This window comes from Cordyceps fumosorosea (assembly GCF_001636725.1).
Source record: "Cordyceps fumosorosea ARSEF 2679 chromosome Unknown scaffold_10, whole genome shotgun sequence".
Taxonomy (NCBI): Eukaryota; Fungi; Ascomycota; class Sordariomycetes; order Hypocreales; family Cordycipitaceae; genus Cordyceps; species Cordyceps fumosorosea.
In genome coordinates this window covers 873,069-892,924 of record NW_017387310.1, presented here as the reverse complement: position 1 = coordinate 892,924, position 19,856 = coordinate 873,069, and the positions used below count along the sequence as shown (strand labels likewise).

Below are 19,856 nucleotides of genomic sequence, written 5' to 3'. Positions count from 1 at the left end.
AATGATAAAATGCCTATCGAAGAATATGTCAGCATCATACCAGGAGAAACAACGTTGTCGCACAGCCGGATGATTGCTGTTAGAAATATATGCTTGGCTAGGAGCCCCAACTTATAAGGGCATCGCGCAACCAAGAGGAAATGATCCCATCAGTGGGTTCAAATCACACCGCGGAGCTGCAGCATATCAGAGCCGAGAGCCACACACCTGAGAGGACTATAACGATAACCGAGTAAATATAGGGTTCGAAAGCGAAGGGATTGAGCGAAAGAGCGGAGGTGGAGGGAGTAGGCCAGTTAAAGGAGCGTGGTAGAGAGCAAGAACTCTCAGTTGGACGAAGTTGACGGCGCGACGAAGATGGAAAAGGACGAAGCGAATCGCCACAGGTAATGGGGACGGAAAAGGAGGAGGTCCAGCAGTTGCTGGGGGGTCGAGGGGCGTGACCCAGGAAAGTCCAAATGATGGCCGGTGGCCATGGTCACGCCAGGCCAGGAACAACTTACAAGGGCATCAAAGGGGGGACGCTGGCGCCAGGGGCGTGTGGAGATTGAGTGGTTTGCTGGGTGGGTGGGTGGGTGTGGCGCGTACCTGAATTCTGAGATTTAGCACCGGTGGCACGCTGGGCCTGTTATTTGGCACGTTTGGCACGTTTGGCAACAGACCGAGGCAGGCAAGCAAGCAAGCAGGAAGGCAGGGAGCCTGTGCTGTTCTCTTCTCTCTGTAAAAGGGCTGCCGGCGGCGTCTACCCGAGAGCGCGAAGAATGCCCGCAAGGGGGCGTGTGCGTCCAAAGTGTGGGAGACGCCCGTATTACCAAACCCAAATTGCCAGTACAAAGTGCAGAGTCGCAGGGAAGGAAAACGTGCTAACGTACTGGTTTTAGGGCCCAGGCTATGACTCTTTAAGGTAAAACTTGCTTCTCTTCCTCTCATTGCAGCCGGCTTTTCGGCCCAGCTTGTGTACGACGCGTTGCCGCAAATGCCAGTGCCGGCACTGTTGACAAAACCTCATAAACACGATGCCTAGGTATTCACACGCTATACCAGTATAATAAAGGTTGGTAGGCGTCGACAGCGGAGCATCATCTATCTCCTATACCTGAGCTGCGAGCATGGATGTGCTTCTAGGTAGGCCTATCGATAGGCACAGTCTTCTGTACAGCCTCGGAAGCCATCACGGGCGGGTAGTACACGCGGTAACCTCGACAGGCGTCGGACAATTTCAAAGACTGTGTGGCCGTAGCCAGCGACACACCGAAACGCCATTTGAGCTTTCCTCACCTACATTGCTCCCACACGCCATCGTATCTGTTCAGCATGACCAACAATGCGAAAACCTGGGGCGCGCCTTGATCAAACAGCGAAGTGAAAGCACAGGCCTTCCTTCTGCTTTGGCGCCTCAAAAAGGGGGACGTCGTACGAACAGTGGGCGTGTGGCTTGTTCCTAGCACTAATAAGCCGCCTCTTTGTACGGATAACCAGGTACCATCTGATGGTTAACAGCAACTGCCCATGCAAACCGGCAGGACTTGGCACAAGAGGTCTGTGAGGATCATAATCTCAATCTGTTTTATTGATTCGCAACGCCCCCGTACTTATCTGGTTGGCTAATTCCTCTGCCTCTCAGGCCATTACCATTATGATGGGGACATCGAGACGTCTGCGCTTCTGCGTCTTCCTTTACGGTCTAATGTTCGAGCAGCAGCCAATACATGCCAGCTGGCCAAAAAGAAAAAGTAAAAGAAAGAAAGAAAGAAAAAAAATGGGAGAAAAGCCCCTCAAGCTATGTGGAGGGCGGGCAAATATTGCCTGTTAAAGACCAGCCAGCCACACGCCTTGGACGATCCTCGTAAAATAATAGGTTCATCCCTGCCCACCAGTCTCATCTGAAACAGCCCCTTTGCTGTGGCCCCTCATGCATCGCATCCTGTCAGAGCTGCAATAGATACTAAAAGCTTGTTTGTACGAAGTACTGGAGGATTAAACTCTGCTGCTCGCGTGTTAACTACTTATCTCTAGATGTTTATATATCTCAAATTACACAACTCTGCAATTCACCGTATTGATGGGTATTTCTTGGCGACTAGGATTGTTGCGGTCTTGGCGCCAATACGAGTCCGAAATTGGACGTTCCAGACCCCATACCGAAGACATCGGCCACAGCATTACTGGAAACTTGAAGCCTCAGCACAACTAACGGTGTGCATATTATTAGTACTTCATACGGAGCACACGTACTCCATAACTATTGGTAGTAACCTGTGCAAATCAGATATTGACATTAACCCCGTCATATTACCATCTCCAACTATAGATGCTGAATGTCATATCACTTTGAGTGCGGTGTTGTACCTCACAGGAACCTGAAGCAATTAAAGCGCATAAGAATCTAGGTACTTAATTTTCTGTGATGATCCCTAGTCTGTTAATGTACCTTCTACGTAATCAAATACACATAGGTACGTGTAGATCTAGGTTATCATCCCTATTTTTTCTGTACTCAAATGTACGTTCCTGCAAGTGGATAGAAATATTACTGAAGTCTTCGCGCACTCAAAGGGATTTCGTGAACGGCATCAGCGTCGTTGCATTTCTTTCCACTCATCGTTATCCGTACACGGTTCCCATATGCGTATAATATCGAGTTAAGGCAGGCAAACAGGCTAACTACAGATTACATTTCATCGGCGGCTGGTATACAGGCTCACAACCTTGTTAGACTGGAAGCTGTGTTGAATTTTGAGCATATAAATTCGCAAGCGCTGCAACCTGAACTCTCCTCAACGATGGATTGCATTGTCATTGGCCTCTTTGTACGAAGTAATCTAATTAGTAAGTGTCATTTTTACTGTCTCCTGCCCATTCTATGCCTGATCTAAACAAAGGCCGCTCCAACCCGGTTTTAAGGCTTAACAACAGCGAGACCTCTTGTTTGTCTCCCGCCTACTCGCTGATCAGGTGGAGAGTTCAGAAAAAGATGACCTCTTTTACGCGTCATGTTTTCGGTTGACTTTAGTGCCCATGCTAACTTGCTGGTGGTGGGATTTACCAGCTGCCTTGTGACCAAAGGTCAACAGCTAGGGTAGCTGGTACCAACAGGACGAAATAGCTACGCTTCATGATTGGTTCGCGGAGCCCATCCAGCCCACGACTGTCAGTGGCTTGTGGCAGCTTGGCTGGAGGCGTCAACTACGTCATCCAGCACGACCATGCATTTAGTGAGAAACTGTTGTTACAGAACAGAACGGAGACAAAACAAATGGCCAATAACAGGGTTGACGAAGCTGTCTCATGGTCTAATCTGGTAATTATAAACAGCCTCTACTACCTGCCAGTGCCAATGGCTTACAGCTAGTTATAGCCTTTGGAGCCGACTGGGTAACGACAGATCTGATGGCATCGAATCAGCCTTACATGTACCTGTAGCTGTGGCAGTACTAATAAATAGTTATCGCGCGGCGAGTCACTAAGTCAGTGCCTGCAATGTGCTGAACGGTAGTAGCCTATGACGCTCATGCAATCCTACGTTAGGTGACGAGGGAGAGGGCTGAACTCTATTGAGGTAGTAGTTAGGGTGTACATCTGGGGCACAGTCCTGTGCATGATGGCAGAGGAACGTCATGCGGTTCCTCTCGATACAGGTCACCGCGCACATAGCAAATCCAATGTCCACCATGCCGATTCCAAGCTCAATGACGAGCGGTACTTGCGCACCTGGAGGCAGATTGCGCACCTGGAGGCAGAAAGTCATAGAGGCCCTTATTCCCCCCCAAGTACCTATGTAAGTACCTATGCCTGTGAGTCGTTGCCGTTGATGCTGTTACTGTGGACCTCGCCAATTTGTATGAATTTTGCGATCCAAAGGCTCCGTACCTATGCTTCTACTGGTAGCAGACTGTGATGTATGAAGTAGGCATGGCACTGCTTGTTTGCGCCTTTCGAAACATCTTTGACTCTCAGGCCGCATGGGGGCTGTGTGACGAGCTGTTTCCTTTCGTATGCCTTTCACTGGTCCAGCCTCGCTGGCGCGCTCTGGAGTTGGCAGCCTTGCCGGCTGGTCGCAAACAGTGCTGCCACAAACTGTAATAACCAGGAACAGTGCTGGTAATGCCCACAATTGGCTCTGCCTGCTGACGCAGGGTGCTTGTTCGGCTTGGCCCACTAACTGCGCCTCAAGCTCGACGCGCGGCGGAATGGGAATAGCTAGAGTGAGAGACTCTTTACAGAAAAGCCGAAGGATATTGAAGAGACAAGGGCGGTGGTGTCGTCGGTGCATGTTTAAATGGCGGAAGACATATTCGGGCGACTTTACGATAAACCTGGTCAGACCGTTGCTGCTGAAGGCGATCAGCCTCAGCCATCTCCTACAGTACACCGGATCCGCAAGTATAGATAAACGGGGATCGGTCATCACCAGTGTTCTGCGCGGTTGCGCCACAGGAGCAATAACCAGCACTAGTAAGGTACTACCTCGGTGCAGTGCCAGAGAAAATTACCGTTGTCATTGACATCAGGTCAGTCTGAGATAGTACCTAGTGAGTGGACGGACGGCAGTGCACGCAGTGGGCCGCCTCTCCGTCGCGTCTGGCAGTACCTACAATACAAAGACAAGATACATGCTCCATTGCATTCATAGGTAGCAAACTGAGTGTACTTAACATGTACTGTGAGACTTAGTCGCTCGGTAGGTAGGTACCCTGCCCGGGCAGCCGAATTAGAAGGGAGCGTCAGGCAGAGGAGGGTGAGCCACCCACCATCATCAGTTGTGCTGCAAGTACAATATCAATATAGCCCGAGTAACCGTCGCGGCAACGTTTTTGGCCTCCAGCCCAGGCATTTACTAGGTCTAGGTGTGCTCTGAATCTTCTGGCGGCCGTCAATTTGTTAGAGTCCTCAAACCAAAGAACCAGTACCTACATAGGTGCATCCATGAGCACAGCCACCAATCTTGCGCCTCGACGGGAATGCGTCCGTCTTTGTATTCGAACATGCCAGGTCTCGTCACACACACAAACGAGCGACAGACAGAAAGACACGCATGCACACACCCACACCTCAAAACATATCCTCGAGCCCGTGGCGCTTCCATTCTACCAGTACCTACCTACCTCTGCGGTCGACGTTCTTACCTCTAGGTCCGCTGTCGTTACTTAGTGACGTCCCCCCACTCCAGCCCGCCCGCGCCCCAGCTCCCTGGCCAGGCGCCAGCCCTGCTTAGCGGCCATGCCCAGCACCCAGCCCCAGTACCCGTCACCTTTTCTCTCCTCTCCATCGTCACTAATGATTGTTGCTCTTCACCAACATCCAACGCGCCACTACCCGACCTCTTGCTCTACGCCTTCTGCCCATTGCCCATCCATCAACCCTCTCTCGAGTCTTCGTCTCTCTTGCCTCTGTTTGTACGTGTCGCCACCGCGTCCTCGCCCTTATCTCTCACGTGCATTCCACGCGCGAGTCAACCAGTAGGCCGAAAAAAAAATTAATTCATCCACTTGCCTCCAGCTCTCGCCACGTTCATCAGCCACACGTTCGTTTCGCTTCGCCCAGACAAAAAACACTAGAGGGCGGACGACATGCTCGCTTGATGTCCCGCTCTGACCTGTGTCACTTGCATGCTTTCTGCGCTTCTTCTCTCTGTTGCGCCGCACTGTTTTGTCGCACCTGAGTCTTATGGCATCTGCTGGAGTCGACATTGACGCCACCTCTACTACTCTTTCTACCGCGCCTCCTCTGCCTGACGCTCCCCCGTCTAATTCGGCTGCCCGGGCAGGCACCAAGCGACAGCGCGAACGCGACTCTCCATCTCCGCATCCGCCGTCTGGTCGAGCCGATCCTTTCGAATCCCCCACTAAAGCCGCTCGCATCGCGTGGGATACCATTCACCCCTCTGTGCAATTGACCGGGGCAGCATCTCTACAAGATCTACAACGCAGGAAGCTCCAAGAACGAGACGGGCTCACAACACAACTATCAACCACAGAGAACCCAAGCCACAACGCCCTGACCTCACTCATGTCTGGCGGAATCGAACCAATGAGCCGCCCAACAGACGCACCTCAATTTGCGCCTACCGCTGACATGGAGCCAGCGGCCAAGGCGGCCAGCGCACTCGCTGCTGCTGCCAATAGCGCTGCTCGCCTAGAAGAAAGTGTTGCTGATGCCGCCGTGGAACAAACACCAATTTCTGCCGCGCCACAGCTGGTCGCCAGCCCTGGTCCCATGGATGTTGATGACGGGAAGCATCTCTCCCCCGAGCATGTCGAGGGCCAGGAAGTGCGGCATCAGTCCGGCTCCATGCCATATACTAGCAACTCCTTCGCTACGCCTCACATTACTGAAAGCCTAAGAGGGATGACCTACCCCAGCCCATCGCCTGTTCAAGGCTCGCCAACCTCCTCCGGCACCAAAAAGCACCGGTGTCCTTATTGCAATACCGAATTCACGAGGCATCACAACCTCAAGAGCCACTTGCTCACGCATAGCCAGGAGAAGCCCTACGTTTGTACCTCATGTCAAATGCGCTTCCGCCGCCTGCACGACCTCAAGCGCCATGGCAAACTTCATACTGGAGAGAAGCCACACATCTGCACTAAATGTGATCGCAAGTTTGCCAGAGGTGATGCTCTTGCAAGACATGCAAAAGGAGCCGGCGGCTGTGCTGGCCGACGATACAGTCTGGGTAGCTTCGCCGAAGGTGATGAAATGGATGGCAGTATGGCGGAAGGCGACGATTCTGCCATGTCTGGTATGACCTACGACCACGGTGACGAGGACGAGCTGCGCCGACAAAGCCTTCCGACTGGTGGTCACCAGCCTGACCAATACTCGGCGCAATCGCGCTCATATCCGCCATCGGGTGCTCGACCTGCTGCAATGGCTAGCGGACTATACCCACCCAATGCGAGCCAGACACAATCGAGCAACAGTACAGCTTCATCATCGATTCCTAACAGCATGGGCACGGCCCGCACTGCAAACACGAGCGTATCGTCCGCGGCCGCGGGTGGAAACACTGGCCTGTACTCTCAGAATACCATGACAGAGAGCCCCAAGGCTTTGAGTCCCGCACTTCCAACACACGAGGCACCTGCTCCGGGCCGCCCCCAATCTCCTCAACAAACTCAACAGGCGCAGTCCGCACGGCGACAGTCGCCACCTCTCGGGCAGAGACCCAAGCTGCCGGGCTTATCTCATCCTTTCCCTGCGGCTGCAGCATCAGCTGGTTACAACCACGCGAGATCCCCGGCTGAATCCAACATGTTTGCTCAGAGCGACCCAGGTGTCTGGGAATATATCCACTCAATGGAAGAAAAAATGAAAGGCTTGGTCGAAGAGGTTGATACCCTTAAGAAGCGTGTGGAAGTGCTCGAGTCTGGTATCAACGGTTGAAATAGGCTGCCTGGATGTCGCCTATTTGTACTCGTTTATGTGTATGCAAAACAAAAGCAATTGGGGAGGCCTGTCAGCCTACAATTATTCGCCGCAGGGAGGCGGCAAGTTTTTAAGAATGGGAAATGGCGTTATAGGATGATGGCTTGATTTAAAGTCTGTGTTGCGATCCTGCACAAAGTCAAGGAGCAACGAACCAGACATCCTTTTTTCATGATGGAATCTATTTATGTTGTATTATACACACTGCTTCTGTCCTTGCGATCTTGTCCCCGCTCAGGACAAGTCAGTCAGAGCGTAGCTGAATTGTTAACACTAGTTGTTCATCTTTAGCTTCGTAAGCTCCATCAACCCCTTCAAAGATTAACGCCCTAAAGTTCTGTAGGCCATTCACTGTTCACTATGACTGTGAACCTCTTGACTTGTTGGCCTCCAAAGGCTGTCGGCACACAGGTCTGTCTGTTTCGCCCACACCAACCAGTTTCACGTGCTAGCTTACCAAGGTACTGGGCTGTCAACGTCATTGCTGCCCTTACCCAGCTCCCGCACCGCTGAGCCCTAACGCAGTCAAAGGAGCGCGATAAAAACTTGCAACTCCTCCGTTCTATCCTCTCAACGTGCCCGGTGTATTTGCAAGCAAGTATTGCATCGTTGCAACACGTTACAGAAATTGACAGGGCCACTGTGACATTCCGCTGCGCCTTGTGACGCTACCAGCCACCCACCCCGCCCTCATCGCGACCTCTACTCTAATCACGATACCTGAAGATTTGCCCGCTGTACCTAGAACTCGACACAGGACTCGCTCCAACAAACGAGATGGCGAGCACTTTAATGGGCTTGCCCCCGAGCGGTACGTTTCGCTTCTACTGCGAGCATTAGATGAGTCCTGCGCTATTTGCCATGCGATGCTCGCCGCCCGAGCGCAACCGGCACCTGCTCCGTGAGTATCATGTCAAAGTATTACGCTAACTTCTGGCGTGCCAAAAGCTACAAATGAAAGCTTTGAGAAAGTCCAGTTTGTTCCTAACCCGGACAATCCCCCCCCCCCCCCCAACCTGGAGGTCTACCGAATGTTATCGCTAAGAAGATGATACAGGATAGAAAGGATACAGTGCCGGCTGTTATCCATAAAAGTGCGACAGCTACTAACGATACGACGCATGATACCGATAAGCGCGCCACGAACGGAGACTCGAAATCGTATGCCGACGCTGTTAAGCCGGCCGTCAATGGTGTTGAGCCGCCTCCGACGAAATACCCAGTCCTTAAGAGCGAGAGGTCGCTTAGGAACAGTGAGGCAAATTCATGGAAGGCCGGAGGTATTCGCTTCGCGCCTTTACGAGTACCGTTGCGCCGCCGTCTACAGACGGGAGCAGTGCTCTTCCACTGCATGTCCATCGTCGTCTTGGTCTCCATGTTCTGGTTTACCTGCGCCAACCCTCTCATGTGGCCTATATTGATACCATATCTGTTGCACCTGACATTTTCCACGGCAGCTGTTGATGGATATTTGTCCTATCGCTCCGAGTACCTACGTTCCATGCCGCTGTGGAAGCTGTTCGCGGGATACTTTCCTATTCGGCTGCACAAGACTTTTGACCTTGATCCCAAGAGGCGATACATTCTTGGATATCACCCACACGGCATAATCTCACACGGTGCCTGGTGTTCGTTCGCGACGAATGCCCTTGGTTTCAGAGAAAAGTTTCCTGGCATCACCAACAGTATTCTCACTCTGGATTCAAACTTTCGCATTCCGTTCTACAGAGATTGGATACTTGCCATGGGTGTTCGATCCGTCTCGAAAGAGTCAATTCGCAACATTCTGAGCAAGGGCGGTCCAAAGAACAATGGAGAAGGTCGTGCGGTTACCATTGTCATCGGAGGCGCTCGCGAGTCTCTCGAGGCGCAGCCCGGGACCCTCCGCCTGATTCTCAAAGGCCGCAAAGGTTTCGTCAAAATGGCACTTCGCAGTGGCGCCGACCTTGTTCCCGTAATCGGCTTTGGCGAGAACGATATCTACGATCAGCTCAGCCCAAAAACCCATCCTCTGGTGCACAAGCTTCAGATGTTTACTCTTAAGGTCTTCAAGTTTACGTTGCCAGCACTCCACGGACGCGGTCTCCTTAACTACGATGTCGGCCTCATGCCTTATCGTCGACCAGTCAACGTCGTTATCGGCAAGCCGATCAGAGTACATTTCGCTCCCGGCCACCAGCCTACGGCAGACGAAATTGATTATTACCATGAGCTATATATTCGGGAGTTGGAGAATCTCTGGGAAACCTACAAGGATCATTTTGTTCCAGGTCGTGTAAGCGAAATGGAGATTGTAAGCTGAATGCTGAATTACACTGTGGATTGTTGCATTAAGAGGCATTTTTTAAGTTTGGAGTGGAGGAATGCCACGAGGCTTCAAGGACTGAGGCAAATTTGAGAATTCTTTAAATTTTTTTAATTTCAAAGCAGAATTATAGCATTCACCGCAGCAGAGCATCAGAATACGATCGTTGAACGGTCAAGTATGGTCTCATCGACTTCCCTCGTAGAAGAGAGTTGTTCGTCACATGACCACGCGTGAGGGTCGCTACACGTTTCGCGCACGCGAGTTGCGATTCTGGCGATGCCAACACCAGCGCTCGCCAGCTAGTCTACCAACAGCAAGTCTTGGGGGTACTTTTGCGTCATTTTTCTCCATTAAATAACGGCCACGTATAGAGATGGCCCGCTCTTCGCCACGGAAGAAGCCGGTTGTGAGCTATAAGGAAGAAGGCGACGAGACAGCGAAGAAGCCATCTGCTGCCCGTGCAGCGCTTGGGTCGCTCAAGTCAGCGGCAGCCAAACTTGCAGCCAAACCTGCACCAAAACGCATGGTCATAGACGAAGGTGCTGAAGAGGCTAAGCCTGAAGCCACTAAACCGCAGCAAACCAAAAAGCGCAAGACTACGAAGACCAACGACCAAGACGCGATGCCACTAGCAGACCGCACCGCGGTCTCGTCGCTAAAGAAGGCAATGTACATTGGCGCTCATGTGAGCGCAGCTGGTGGTACGCTTCCGATCTCTCAGGCTGCAAATGATCAGTCAGACAAGCTAACTCTTTCCTCGAGGTGTCAACAATTCCATCACCAACGCAGTACACATTGGCGCCAACTCGTTCGCTCTCTTCCTCAAGTCACAGCGCAAATGGGATAATCCGCCCATCAATCCCGAGGCGAAGAGCCTCTTTATGAGCGGTTGCTCGAACCATGGTTACAACGCGGCCGAGCACGCCCTCCCGCACGGCTCGTACCTCGTCAACCTCGCGCAGTCGGATCCGGCCAAGGCGACGCAGGCGTACAACGCCTTCCTCGATGACCTGAACCGCTGCGAGCAGCTCGGAATCAAACTGTACAACTTCCACCCGGGGTCCACGCTCGGCGACAGCCGAGAGGCTGCCATCGGGCGCATCGCCGCGCAGCTCAACAAGTCCCACAAGGCGACGAGCAGCGTCATCACGGTGCTGGAGAACATGGCCGGCAGCGGCAACACCATCGGCTCGACGTGGGAGGACCTGCGCGACATCATTGCCCTTGTGGATGACAAGTCTCGCGTCGGCGTGTGCATTGACACGTGCCATGCTTTCGCGGCCGGCCACGACCTGCGCACGCCAGAGGCGTTTCGCAAGACGCTCGACGAGTTCAGGAGGATTGTTGGCATCAAGTATTTAAAGGCTTTCCATTGTAAGCGAGCCAGAAAATTCAACCGCTATGACATCCACGCTTACACCACATACGCAGTAAATGACAGCAAGGCCCCCTTTGGCTCTAGCCGAGACTTGCACGCCAACATTGGTACCGGGTTTCTCGGCCTGCGGGCCTTCCACAGCGTCATGAATGAGGACAGCTTCTGCGGCATGCCTATGGTGCTCGAGACGCCCATTGACAAGAAGGACGCCAAGGGAAAGTCCGTCGAGGACAAGCAGGTATGGGCCGACGAGATCAAGCTCCTCGAGAGCCTTGTTGGCATGGACGCCGATGGCGAGAAATTTACTGCGCTGGAGAAGGAGCTTCAGGCGCGCGGAGCAGGAGAGCGCCAGCGGATTCAGGACCAGGTCAAGAAGAAGGCCGCCAAGGGTGGCGGCAAAAAGTTCGCGGCAGGGAAGAAGAGGAAGAAGGGCGATGATACTGATGATGAGACTGACTAACCCGAGACCAGGCGTTCTTGACTGAAGACCAGCCTTTGTTTATCAAAAAAGAAGAAGAAAACATGTACGAGTAGATTGAGCTAGCATAAAGGCAAAGAATATGAGTTGAAGGTTCAAACACTGTCTATAAGCGGTCCATTTCGTCTCTCACAGTAGTAAGGAAAACATGAATAAGGTGGTATCATCAACGTAAATAAATGCCCCAACAAAGTCACTCAACTCCGTATTCAACAAACAAGTATAGAACAAAAAGACCATCATGCATGCTACAAGCAGCGGCCGGCCAGCAATTACTTCCTCATCTTGGCGTAATACTCCAACTTTACGATTAGGCCCTTGAGCCCAACGCCTCGGTCGCTATTTGCCTCCAACCACGTTTCCATGCTCTCACGCACCCTCTTCATCGACTTTAGCATCGGCATGGTGCCTCCCTCCTCGCCGGCGACAAACGACAGGGGGTTGAGCAGCACTTCAAAGCAGTCGGCCCAAATGTCCGTCTGCCAGTAACGCTTTAGACCCTCGCGGATCTTGTACTGGCGCCCCTTGCCGATGCCACCGCTGTCGCAGCGCACCGTCTCGATGTACTTGCCAAAGAGCAGGCAGTGGATCGTGCTCGCGAGGCCGTAGTAGTCGATCTGCCACGTCCAGGGCCGCGCTTCCCGCATTTCTGAGCAGTCCTGTTCAGTCGTCTTCCAATCGGCAAAGAATTCGACGTGCGGCACGAAGGCGCGCATGTCAATGCCGCGGCCAAAGTCAATGAGCGTGACGCCCCGCGCGCCCCAACCACCGCTGCCATCGGCCCGCCACTTGTTGGCGAGAAGTGGGGTGCCGGAGAGCTCGTCTAGACGCAGAAGGCAATTGTCGGCCTTGATGTCACCGTGGCAGAGATGCTTGGCGTGAAGGCCCTCAACGGTGCGCATGAGCTCAACGGTGAAGAACATGGCAAGGAGCTCGTCCATTACTCCAGAGGATTCGGAGCGAAAGTAATTGACTACGTCAAGCAGCGTTCCATTGGGGTGATAAGGAAGAAACAGGAATGCCTCGTCTCGATACAGATGCAGCTCGTGAGCATATGATAGAGACGCAGAGACGCGGTGCTGCGGGCCCAGGCGACTGTGTGAAAGACGCATCATGTAAAACTCCCATGGGCTAGGGGGGTGTTCCATCTTCAAAGCCTCCAAGCCCGCACGCTTGTTGACGGCAAACGCGCCCTTGCCCATGACGGCTACTGCGTTCTCATCACCAGCTGGCTCCTCAGGACATGAGTTGGCGACGAGATAGACGGGCGCAAAGGCACCGGCCCCAAGTTCTCTCTTGAGCGTATAGGACGCGTCAACATTGGCAAAGTCAAGGACAACTTGCGGCGGAAGTGACCCGCCTCGTTCGTTACTCAATTTACCTGGCTTGCTGTTGAGGGCCTTGATAAACTTGTGGATAGCGCCACTACGCTCGGACTGGTCGTGTCGCTGGTCGTAAAACCCAGCGTACGAGCTCAAGGGCGGTTGGATGTTGGCCAGGATTTCTCCGCGCACATTCTCATCCATGGGGTTGCACATGACGTCCTTGATGATGGGGACTTTTCTGGGCAGAGTCTTGGCTGACATGACCGAAAGAGGAGCGGCCTTTGGCTTAAGTGCCGTAGGAATCTTTGGGGGTGGAAAATCATCCTCAACTATTTCTCTCAAGGGACTGCTGAGCGACTCCAAGTCGGTATGTAGGCGGTCTGATGCTTCATAGTCTTCCCGTCTGCAGGGAGTCTTAAACTGCTCGACACCATTCTCGTAGGCTTCGTCGAGATTCAGAGAAACCTCGGTCCGTTCCGTGATTGGCGTCATGAACGGCAGTCTGTTGTTGGCCACCTCGGCCGCATCTCTATACGGACGAGTAGGAGGGTCGTAATCCTCAGGCGGGATAGGAACAAACACTGTTCTGGTTCGTGGAGGCGAGTCTTGCTCGGCTAAGTGAGGCTCGTCCGCTTCATCGGCCATTTCCTCATCCCTTGTCGGATCCAGTTGCTGCGAAGTGGAATCTTCGTTGAAGGTGGTGGCGCCATCAAGCGTGCGATTGCTTTCGCCGTCGACATCCGAAACATGCTTGCGAGTTGAAAAATCTAACCATTCGCTCAAGCACTTCGCATCAGTCATCTCCTCGTCTCCGTTCTCACTGGGCTCGACATTACGAGTCGCCGCGGTACTTTCTGCATCAGTAGTGTAGTCGCCATCTGATTCATACTCGTACTCATCAGCACTCTCGTTGTGATTCTCGGCAAGAGGTTTGATGGGAGCGTTGAAAATGTCATATATATCGTCCGTAGCTGCCCTTGTGTGCAGAGTCATTGTTGGCTCTGATGTATTTCGCTTTTTTATCTTCGGTCGAGACGGTGAATCCAGCTTAGCCTTGACTGTGTTGCTGTTAGTACTGCTTTGAAAAAATTTCCGTCGCTCAGGTACTTACTTATTTGCGTCTCGTTGACGTCCATGTGCTTCTTCTTCTTGCTAGGTTTGGGGATAGGAGGCTGCTGCTGCAGAGCGCCATTCTCGTCGTACATTACGGCGTCCCGGTGGATAGCCAGCTTGCCAATCCCTTGGATCTCGTCCAGCTGCATGGGGACATCATCATCGTAATGCTCTACCAAGTCTTCATTCTCCCATATACAATTTAACCAGCCACGGTTCGCCGCCATGATCTCCTCAAAGCTGACTTCCGTGCCAGGGTCGTCCGGTGTGGGATAAACTGCGGCGAGATCGACGAAGATATACTCCTTCTTCCCGGTTTGCGGGTGCACTGTCACTTGGTGTTTTGATGGAACAACAACGATATTTTGTATTTGCGCAAGAGACTGCGTTCACGAAGAACACGATAAACCAATACATTAGTCCTAATGGGCCATCAATGGGAGAAAGAAATAGGGGTGCAATTTGAAGTAGGACTTACCGTATCTCTAAACACAGCCATCTTGGCCGCAGCGGCTGGCTTCTTTCCACCAGCCTTCAGCGTCTCGCCGACCCACGGCCTTGCTTCCATCGTGTTCTCCTTCTTGCGATCCGAAAGCGATCCAATCGTCTCCCAGCCCCGAGAGCCTTCCTCACGAGAGGACAGAGCAGAAGGCTTGGCATCTGCATCTGAGAAGATGGCTAACTTGGACTTAGCTGGCTTTGAGGAGCCGCTCGCACTGCTCGCCGGTCTAGACGCCTGCGGATCCGCGCGGACGGCGGCGGCAAAGGGATCGACCTTAGCAGCGAGTGCCGGGCGAATGCTAGGCAGAGCTGGTGAAGATGGGGCACCAGCTGTGTCCGGAACATGGGCTTGTCGCTCCTCGAACTCTTTGAATTTGCGAAGCAATCTCTGGACGGGGCGAGCCTCACGCTCGATCCCCAGCCTGTATACTTCTTCGCTCTGGGCCCATCGACCGGCCACCTCAAGCCATGCAGCATATTCCTCGTAATACAACGCGAGGCCTTCGCCGATGCCGTGGCGAGCCAAGTACATGTACGTCTCACGCGGGGCGTCCGCGAAGAACTGGATATAGTACAGCCAAAGTTTCAGATAGCGCGGGTCGTTCTTGTACTGTGATGAGCCGATAAAGGCCTTGGTCGCCCGCTCGAGGAGTGTGTGAAGCTGTGATTGTGGCGTTGCTTGTGCAGAGGGGTATGCGTCTAACGTCCAGTGGACGTATCTGTCGTAAACGTCGAGGGGGTCGTCTGACTCGGAGGTGCTTTGCACCTCCGCCTCATACTCTGCACGAATGCAGTCGTTTACATTCTTAGTGGCAGTAGGGGTAGGTGTCGAGAGGCCTTGCAGCGGTGTTGGTGAGTATCGCGCGTGGAGTTTCTTAGCTGAACGACCTCCAGGAAGAGACTGGATGTTCTCCTTTTGGCCCTCAATCACATCAAAGTTGATGAGATCTTCCGAGAGCGCCATGATTTTGCGCGCGTAGCCTCGACCGTGATTTCGGTGTCGATTTTGCTGTTGGGTTTAGTGTAGCCTTCAAAATGGCATTTTAGTTTAGAGAATAGTGCACATCCTCCTCATTTAGATGTTGTTTTCAAGGCTTCGTGTACGTTGTTTTGCCAGCCCCCGTTGCCGTGGTGACGCAATTTAGGTTGGGAGCTGGAACCCCACCGGAGCTACTGCACAGTACATCCGTACATGTCACTGACTGTCATGCGAAGACTGTAGGGAATCGTTTTTTTTGGCCTATAATATATAGGACTAGTGCTTCATCCGTTATCTCATCGCTTTTTGATTTCTTCATATCTCCATGCCTATTTAAGGCCATATGATAGCACCTCGTAACCACGGAGCTACTGGTTAACAGAGTTGCGGAAGTTGGCACCGGCATAAACAGCTAAATCGCCAAGCTCTTCCTCAATACGAAGGATCTGGTTGAGCTTGGCCAGGCGCTCAGAGCGGCAAGGAGCACCAGTCTTGATCTCACCAGAGCGGATGCCAACGACAATATCAGCAATTGTGACGTCTTCAGTCTCGCCAGAGCGGTGCGAGACCATGACACCCCAGCCATCAGCATAAGAGTCCTTGGCGGCCTGGATGGACTCGGTCAGGGTACCAATCTGGTTGACCTTGAGGAGAAGGGCATTGCAAGCCTTAAGCTCAACGGCTTTCTTGATACGGAGAGGGTTGGTGACAGTCAAGTCATCACCGACAATCTGAATGTCCTGAGTCTTGTAGAAGTAGCTCCAGGCCTCCCAGTCGTCCTCGGCGAAGGGATCCTCGATGGAGACAATGGGGTACTTCTTGCAGAGGTCACCATAGAGAGCAGCCAGCTGCTCGTAGGTCAGCCACTTGCTGGGGTCGCTCTCGGGGTTCTTGAAGTCCAGGTCGTATTTCTTCTCCTCGGTCTTGTAGAACTCGCTGGAAGCAACGTCCATGGCAATCTTGATCTTGCCAGTGTAACCAGCCTGCTCGATAGACTCCATGATGAGGTCGAGAGCCTCGTCGGCAGTCTGAATATCAGGAGCAACACCACCTTCGTCGCCGACGTTGCCGGCGGACTGGCCGTACTTCTTCTTGGCGAGGGCCTTGAGCTTCTGGTAAACCTCAGCACCCTGGCGCATGGCCTCGGTGAAGCTAGAGGCTTCACTGCGAACGGGTTAGTCCATCGGCATAGTGGAGAATGGATTTGAACAACGTACGAAGGAACAATCATGAACTCCTGGAAAGCAAGGCGACCACCAGCGTGGGAACTACAATGCAGTCAGTAACAGGCAACAACAAAAGGTGCTTGAATTTGCAACATACCCGCCGTTCAGAACATTCATGAAAGGAACAGGGAGAACGTAGGGCTTCTTGGTACCAGCAAGATCGGAGATATGGGCGTACAGGGGGACACCCTAGATTATCGTTAGTCCTTTTCCCGAGCCTGATTTGTGACCTGCTTGTGCTTGCGGACTGTGCCTACCTTCTCAGCGGCACCAGCCTTGGCGACAGCCAAGGAGACACCGAGAATGGCGTTGGCGCCAAGCTTGCCCTTGTTGGCGGTACCGTCGAGAGAGTTAAGGAACTCATCGACCTTGGACTGGTCCTTAACATCAAGATTCTCCTTGATCAGAGCAGGGCCGATGACGGTGTTGACGTTGGCGACGGCCTGGGAAACGCCCTTGCCAGCCCACTTGGCCTTGTCGCCATCGCGGAGCTCAACAGCCTCGTGCTGGCCTGTGATAATCGGTTACAACGCTGATTCGGTAGGAGGAGGCGGGGTGGTCGGGACGAACCGGTAGAGGCGCCAGAGGGGACAATGGCCCGGTGCAGGCCAGTCTCAGTGACGAGATCGACCTCAACGGTGGGGTTGCCACGAGAATCGTAGACGGAACGAGCGTGAACCTTGGTAATGGCCATCTTGACTGAATTGATGGTGTATGGCGTTGTTCTGCGGATAAGAAAGCGTCAGCGACCTGTTTGGTGTGAAACTTTCAGAAGACCCCGCCATTGGGCGGAAATGAGGAGCATATCAGCAGCATGCAGGTATTGCAAAAATTGAGCATGCGCCAAGACAGCTCGAGTAACAACGTTGAATGTCATGAGGGATTATCGAGTCCACTGTGTTTCGTAAAGCAGCTAGCTGAGAATATGCCTCAACAGCAACACAGTCTTCGCATAGCTCAGGACAAGCTCATATGGCGGGGCAGCGAGTAACATAGAGAGCTGGTGTCGTGATGAAATATCAAGAAGTGTCGAACGCTATCGACAAGCACAGAACTTACCGTAAGCTGAGACTAATAGAGAGTGTTTCTATGAATCTCCGATATAGGTGAAAGTATGGTGAAGAAAAGATGTTGGGAGGAGGAAGAGGTTTCAACAATGCCCAGGAAGCTGTTTATCAGCCAGAGGCCATGGAGGGGCAAGAGAGGGGCAACAACAGCTGCAGATGAGCCAGTGCCCGGTGCAACCAGTAGATAGCGCTGTTAGTGGGCAGCCAGTTGAGGCACTTTGCCATCTTTGCTCATAAGTCCACCAGCTTCACACTGGTCGCAGCATTCGAAACTCTCTGACAAAAAAGCGGGACAGCCTTTATTTAGCACCTGCAGAGCTTGATTGCTTCCAGCCCAAATCAGCGACGCAACAGCGCAGCCCACATTGGCGATTTCGCTGCTTGCAACCACCCACCAAGGAGGTGCCTCACTCCAAGCCTACATAGCTCTGATTTTAACTCACGCACTCCATCGTAGACCTCTCCAATCATGGCCAGCTTGGCTCACCTCAGGCGCGAATCCATGGCCCTTTCTTGGTCACTGACCGCAGAAAATCGCTCGGAGGATCGGCCCGTTTGGGTAGACAGGCGCGTCTTCTCCATTTTTAATACTAACACCGGTACTAACAGCAATTGTTCTTATTGTTATGCATAGAAGCGCATATCTGCCACACGTAATATTCACCAAAGCAACCGCATTACACAAATTCAGTTGGGGCACTTGTCACCGCCAGTGTCACAGCCGGCCGGACAACCCCCCGAGTCAGATAACAAACGTTTAGTAGGTACCTGGACCTGGGTAGGTAATAATTACGACTTCTGACGGTAAATTCGACTTTTTGCATATTCATCAGTCTAGATTCCATCCAGATTCTTCCAAAAAAAGAAATCCCCACACTCCAGAACGCCGCTGTATCGCTTTTGCAAAAGACAAGCCATGCTATGTATTTTTAGAATCGCTCCTTCATGCGCGCAGCCACGGTGCGCAGATTACCATACACCTTGCCTGGAGGCTTTCCAAGAATGAGGCTGACAATAGATTCGCGGGCCATGTGAATGTTCTTGAACCCTCCCAGGATGTGAATCTTGGAGTCAGCCAAGACGACTCGCGTACGGCTAGCGTTCTCGATAGCAAACTTGGTCTTGCCGTCCTTGCCTGCGATCCGGCCGATGGCACGGGCCTGGCTATCTCCATGCATGGTCCTTACGTCTTTGATCTCGAATGTCTCGATATAGAGGTCATCCAGGCGCAGCAAGGCAATGGCATCGTCGACGTCAAACCCGAGGGTAAACGCTTTGACAAAGTCTTCGCCTTTCTGTAGGGCACCGGAGTCGGTAGTGTGTTTGGATGTTCTTAGCTCCACGGTTCTGCGCGCCACATTCATACGGCACTGGAGCTTGAGATGCTCGACAAGAGGAGGGTAGATTGTCATCCAGTTCTGTTTCAGCGGCGTCATTCGGTGAGGTGGAATCGGCACTTTTCGAGTTTCAACTCGTGTCACAGGGTCCTACAATAGTCAGCAAATTCTCTCCCAAGACCCTTTCATGTAGGAACATACAACGTCCTTGGCGGGGGCAAACCGAGGTCGGCCCTCTTCGTCAATAGCCATAAACTCGTCGCCGTCAGGTTCTTGGGGAGCCAAAAATTCTCCCTCGCCAGCCACAGCTTCGGAAGCGTCGAGGATAAATTCGTCCTCGCCTTTAGAAAAAAATTGTCAGCGCCGCGACTACTCGCCTCTCGCAGCCCTTGCATACCTTGCTCGACAATATCGGCTTCGACGGGAAGCGGGGCTTCGTGGGCCACCTTCAGGGCGGTTGGCGCGGGCATAGCGAGTATTTATTTTATTATGATTCGTCAAGTCGATCTATAGGCTGTATGGCTTTTTTTTTTCTCGCAAGGCACCCCGTTCCAGTTCGTGGGAAAATATAATCGTCAGTTTGAAATTTGAAAGTTGACAAAAGAGGCCCTCACACGATCGCTGATAATCTTTTCCACACAGGCTAGCCAAAATTTCTAGTGGGTCGGTCCTGCTTATCGATTGGACAAGCCATAGCTACCTACTTTAGTCTAGCC

The 19,856-nt window shown here is 52.6% G+C and overlaps 6 protein-coding genes across 6 annotated transcripts; 3 read left to right on the top strand and 3 right to left on the bottom strand.

Moving 5' to 3' along the window:
• Positions 1 to 5,667: 5,667 nt before the first annotated feature.
• ISF_04773 (Zinc finger domain-containing protein, C2H2-type) lies at positions 5,668 to 7,386 on the top strand (the record flags this gene model as incomplete). The annotated part of the gene is made up of 1 exon (XM_018848378.1): positions 5,668 to 7,386. One exon carries the CDS (start codon positions 5,668 to 5,670, stop codon positions 7,384 to 7,386), a length of 1,719 nt encoding a protein of 572 aa, XP_018704713.1.
• A 1,090-nt stretch (positions 7,387 to 8,476) lies between these two features.
• ISF_04772 (diacylglycerol O-acyltransferase 2A) lies at positions 8,477 to 9,730 on the top strand (the record flags this gene model as incomplete). The annotated part of the gene is made up of 1 exon (XM_018848377.1): positions 8,477 to 9,730. The coding sequence occupies one exon, from the start codon at positions 8,477 to 8,479 to the stop codon at positions 9,728 to 9,730; it is 1,254 nt and encodes a 417-aa protein (XP_018704712.1).
• A 379-nt stretch (positions 9,731 to 10,109) lies between these two features.
• On the top strand, positions 10,110 to 11,574 carry ISF_04771 (DNA-(apurinic or apyrimidinic site) lyase; the record flags this gene model as incomplete). Its single annotated transcript, XM_018848376.1, has 3 exons — positions 10,110 to 10,437; positions 10,499 to 11,110; positions 11,168 to 11,574. 3 exons carry the CDS (start codon positions 10,110 to 10,112, stop codon positions 11,572 to 11,574), a joined length of 1,347 nt encoding a protein of 448 aa, XP_018704711.1.
• Positions 11,575 to 11,864: 290 nt separating this feature from the next.
• Positions 11,865 to 15,495, bottom strand: ISF_04770 (Mitotic checkpoint serine/threonine protein kinase, Bub1; the record flags this gene model as incomplete). Its single annotated transcript, XM_018848375.1, has 3 exons — positions 11,865 to 13,975; positions 14,029 to 14,413; positions 14,509 to 15,495. The coding sequence occupies 3 exons, from the start codon at positions 15,493 to 15,495 to the stop codon at positions 11,865 to 11,867; spliced, it is 3,483 nt and encodes a 1,160-aa protein (XP_018704710.1).
• Positions 15,496 to 15,878: 383 nt separating this feature from the next.
• Positions 15,879 to 17,430, bottom strand: ISF_04769 (Enolase; the record flags this gene model as incomplete). Its single annotated transcript, XM_018848374.1, has 5 exons — positions 15,879 to 16,674; positions 16,728 to 16,778; positions 16,834 to 16,925; positions 16,994 to 17,247; positions 17,307 to 17,430. The coding sequence occupies 5 exons, from the start codon at positions 17,428 to 17,430 to the stop codon at positions 15,879 to 15,881; spliced, it is 1,317 nt and encodes a 438-aa protein (XP_018704709.1).
• A 1,302-nt stretch (positions 17,431 to 18,732) lies between these two features.
• Positions 18,733 to 19,610, bottom strand: ISF_04768 (pre-rRNA-processing protein; the record flags this gene model as incomplete). The annotated part of the gene is made up of 3 exons (XM_018848373.1): positions 18,733 to 19,290; positions 19,342 to 19,481; positions 19,538 to 19,610. The coding sequence occupies 3 exons, from the start codon at positions 19,608 to 19,610 to the stop codon at positions 18,733 to 18,735; spliced, it is 771 nt and encodes a 256-aa protein (XP_018704708.1).
• Between the last annotated feature and the right edge of the window lie 246 nt (positions 19,611 to 19,856).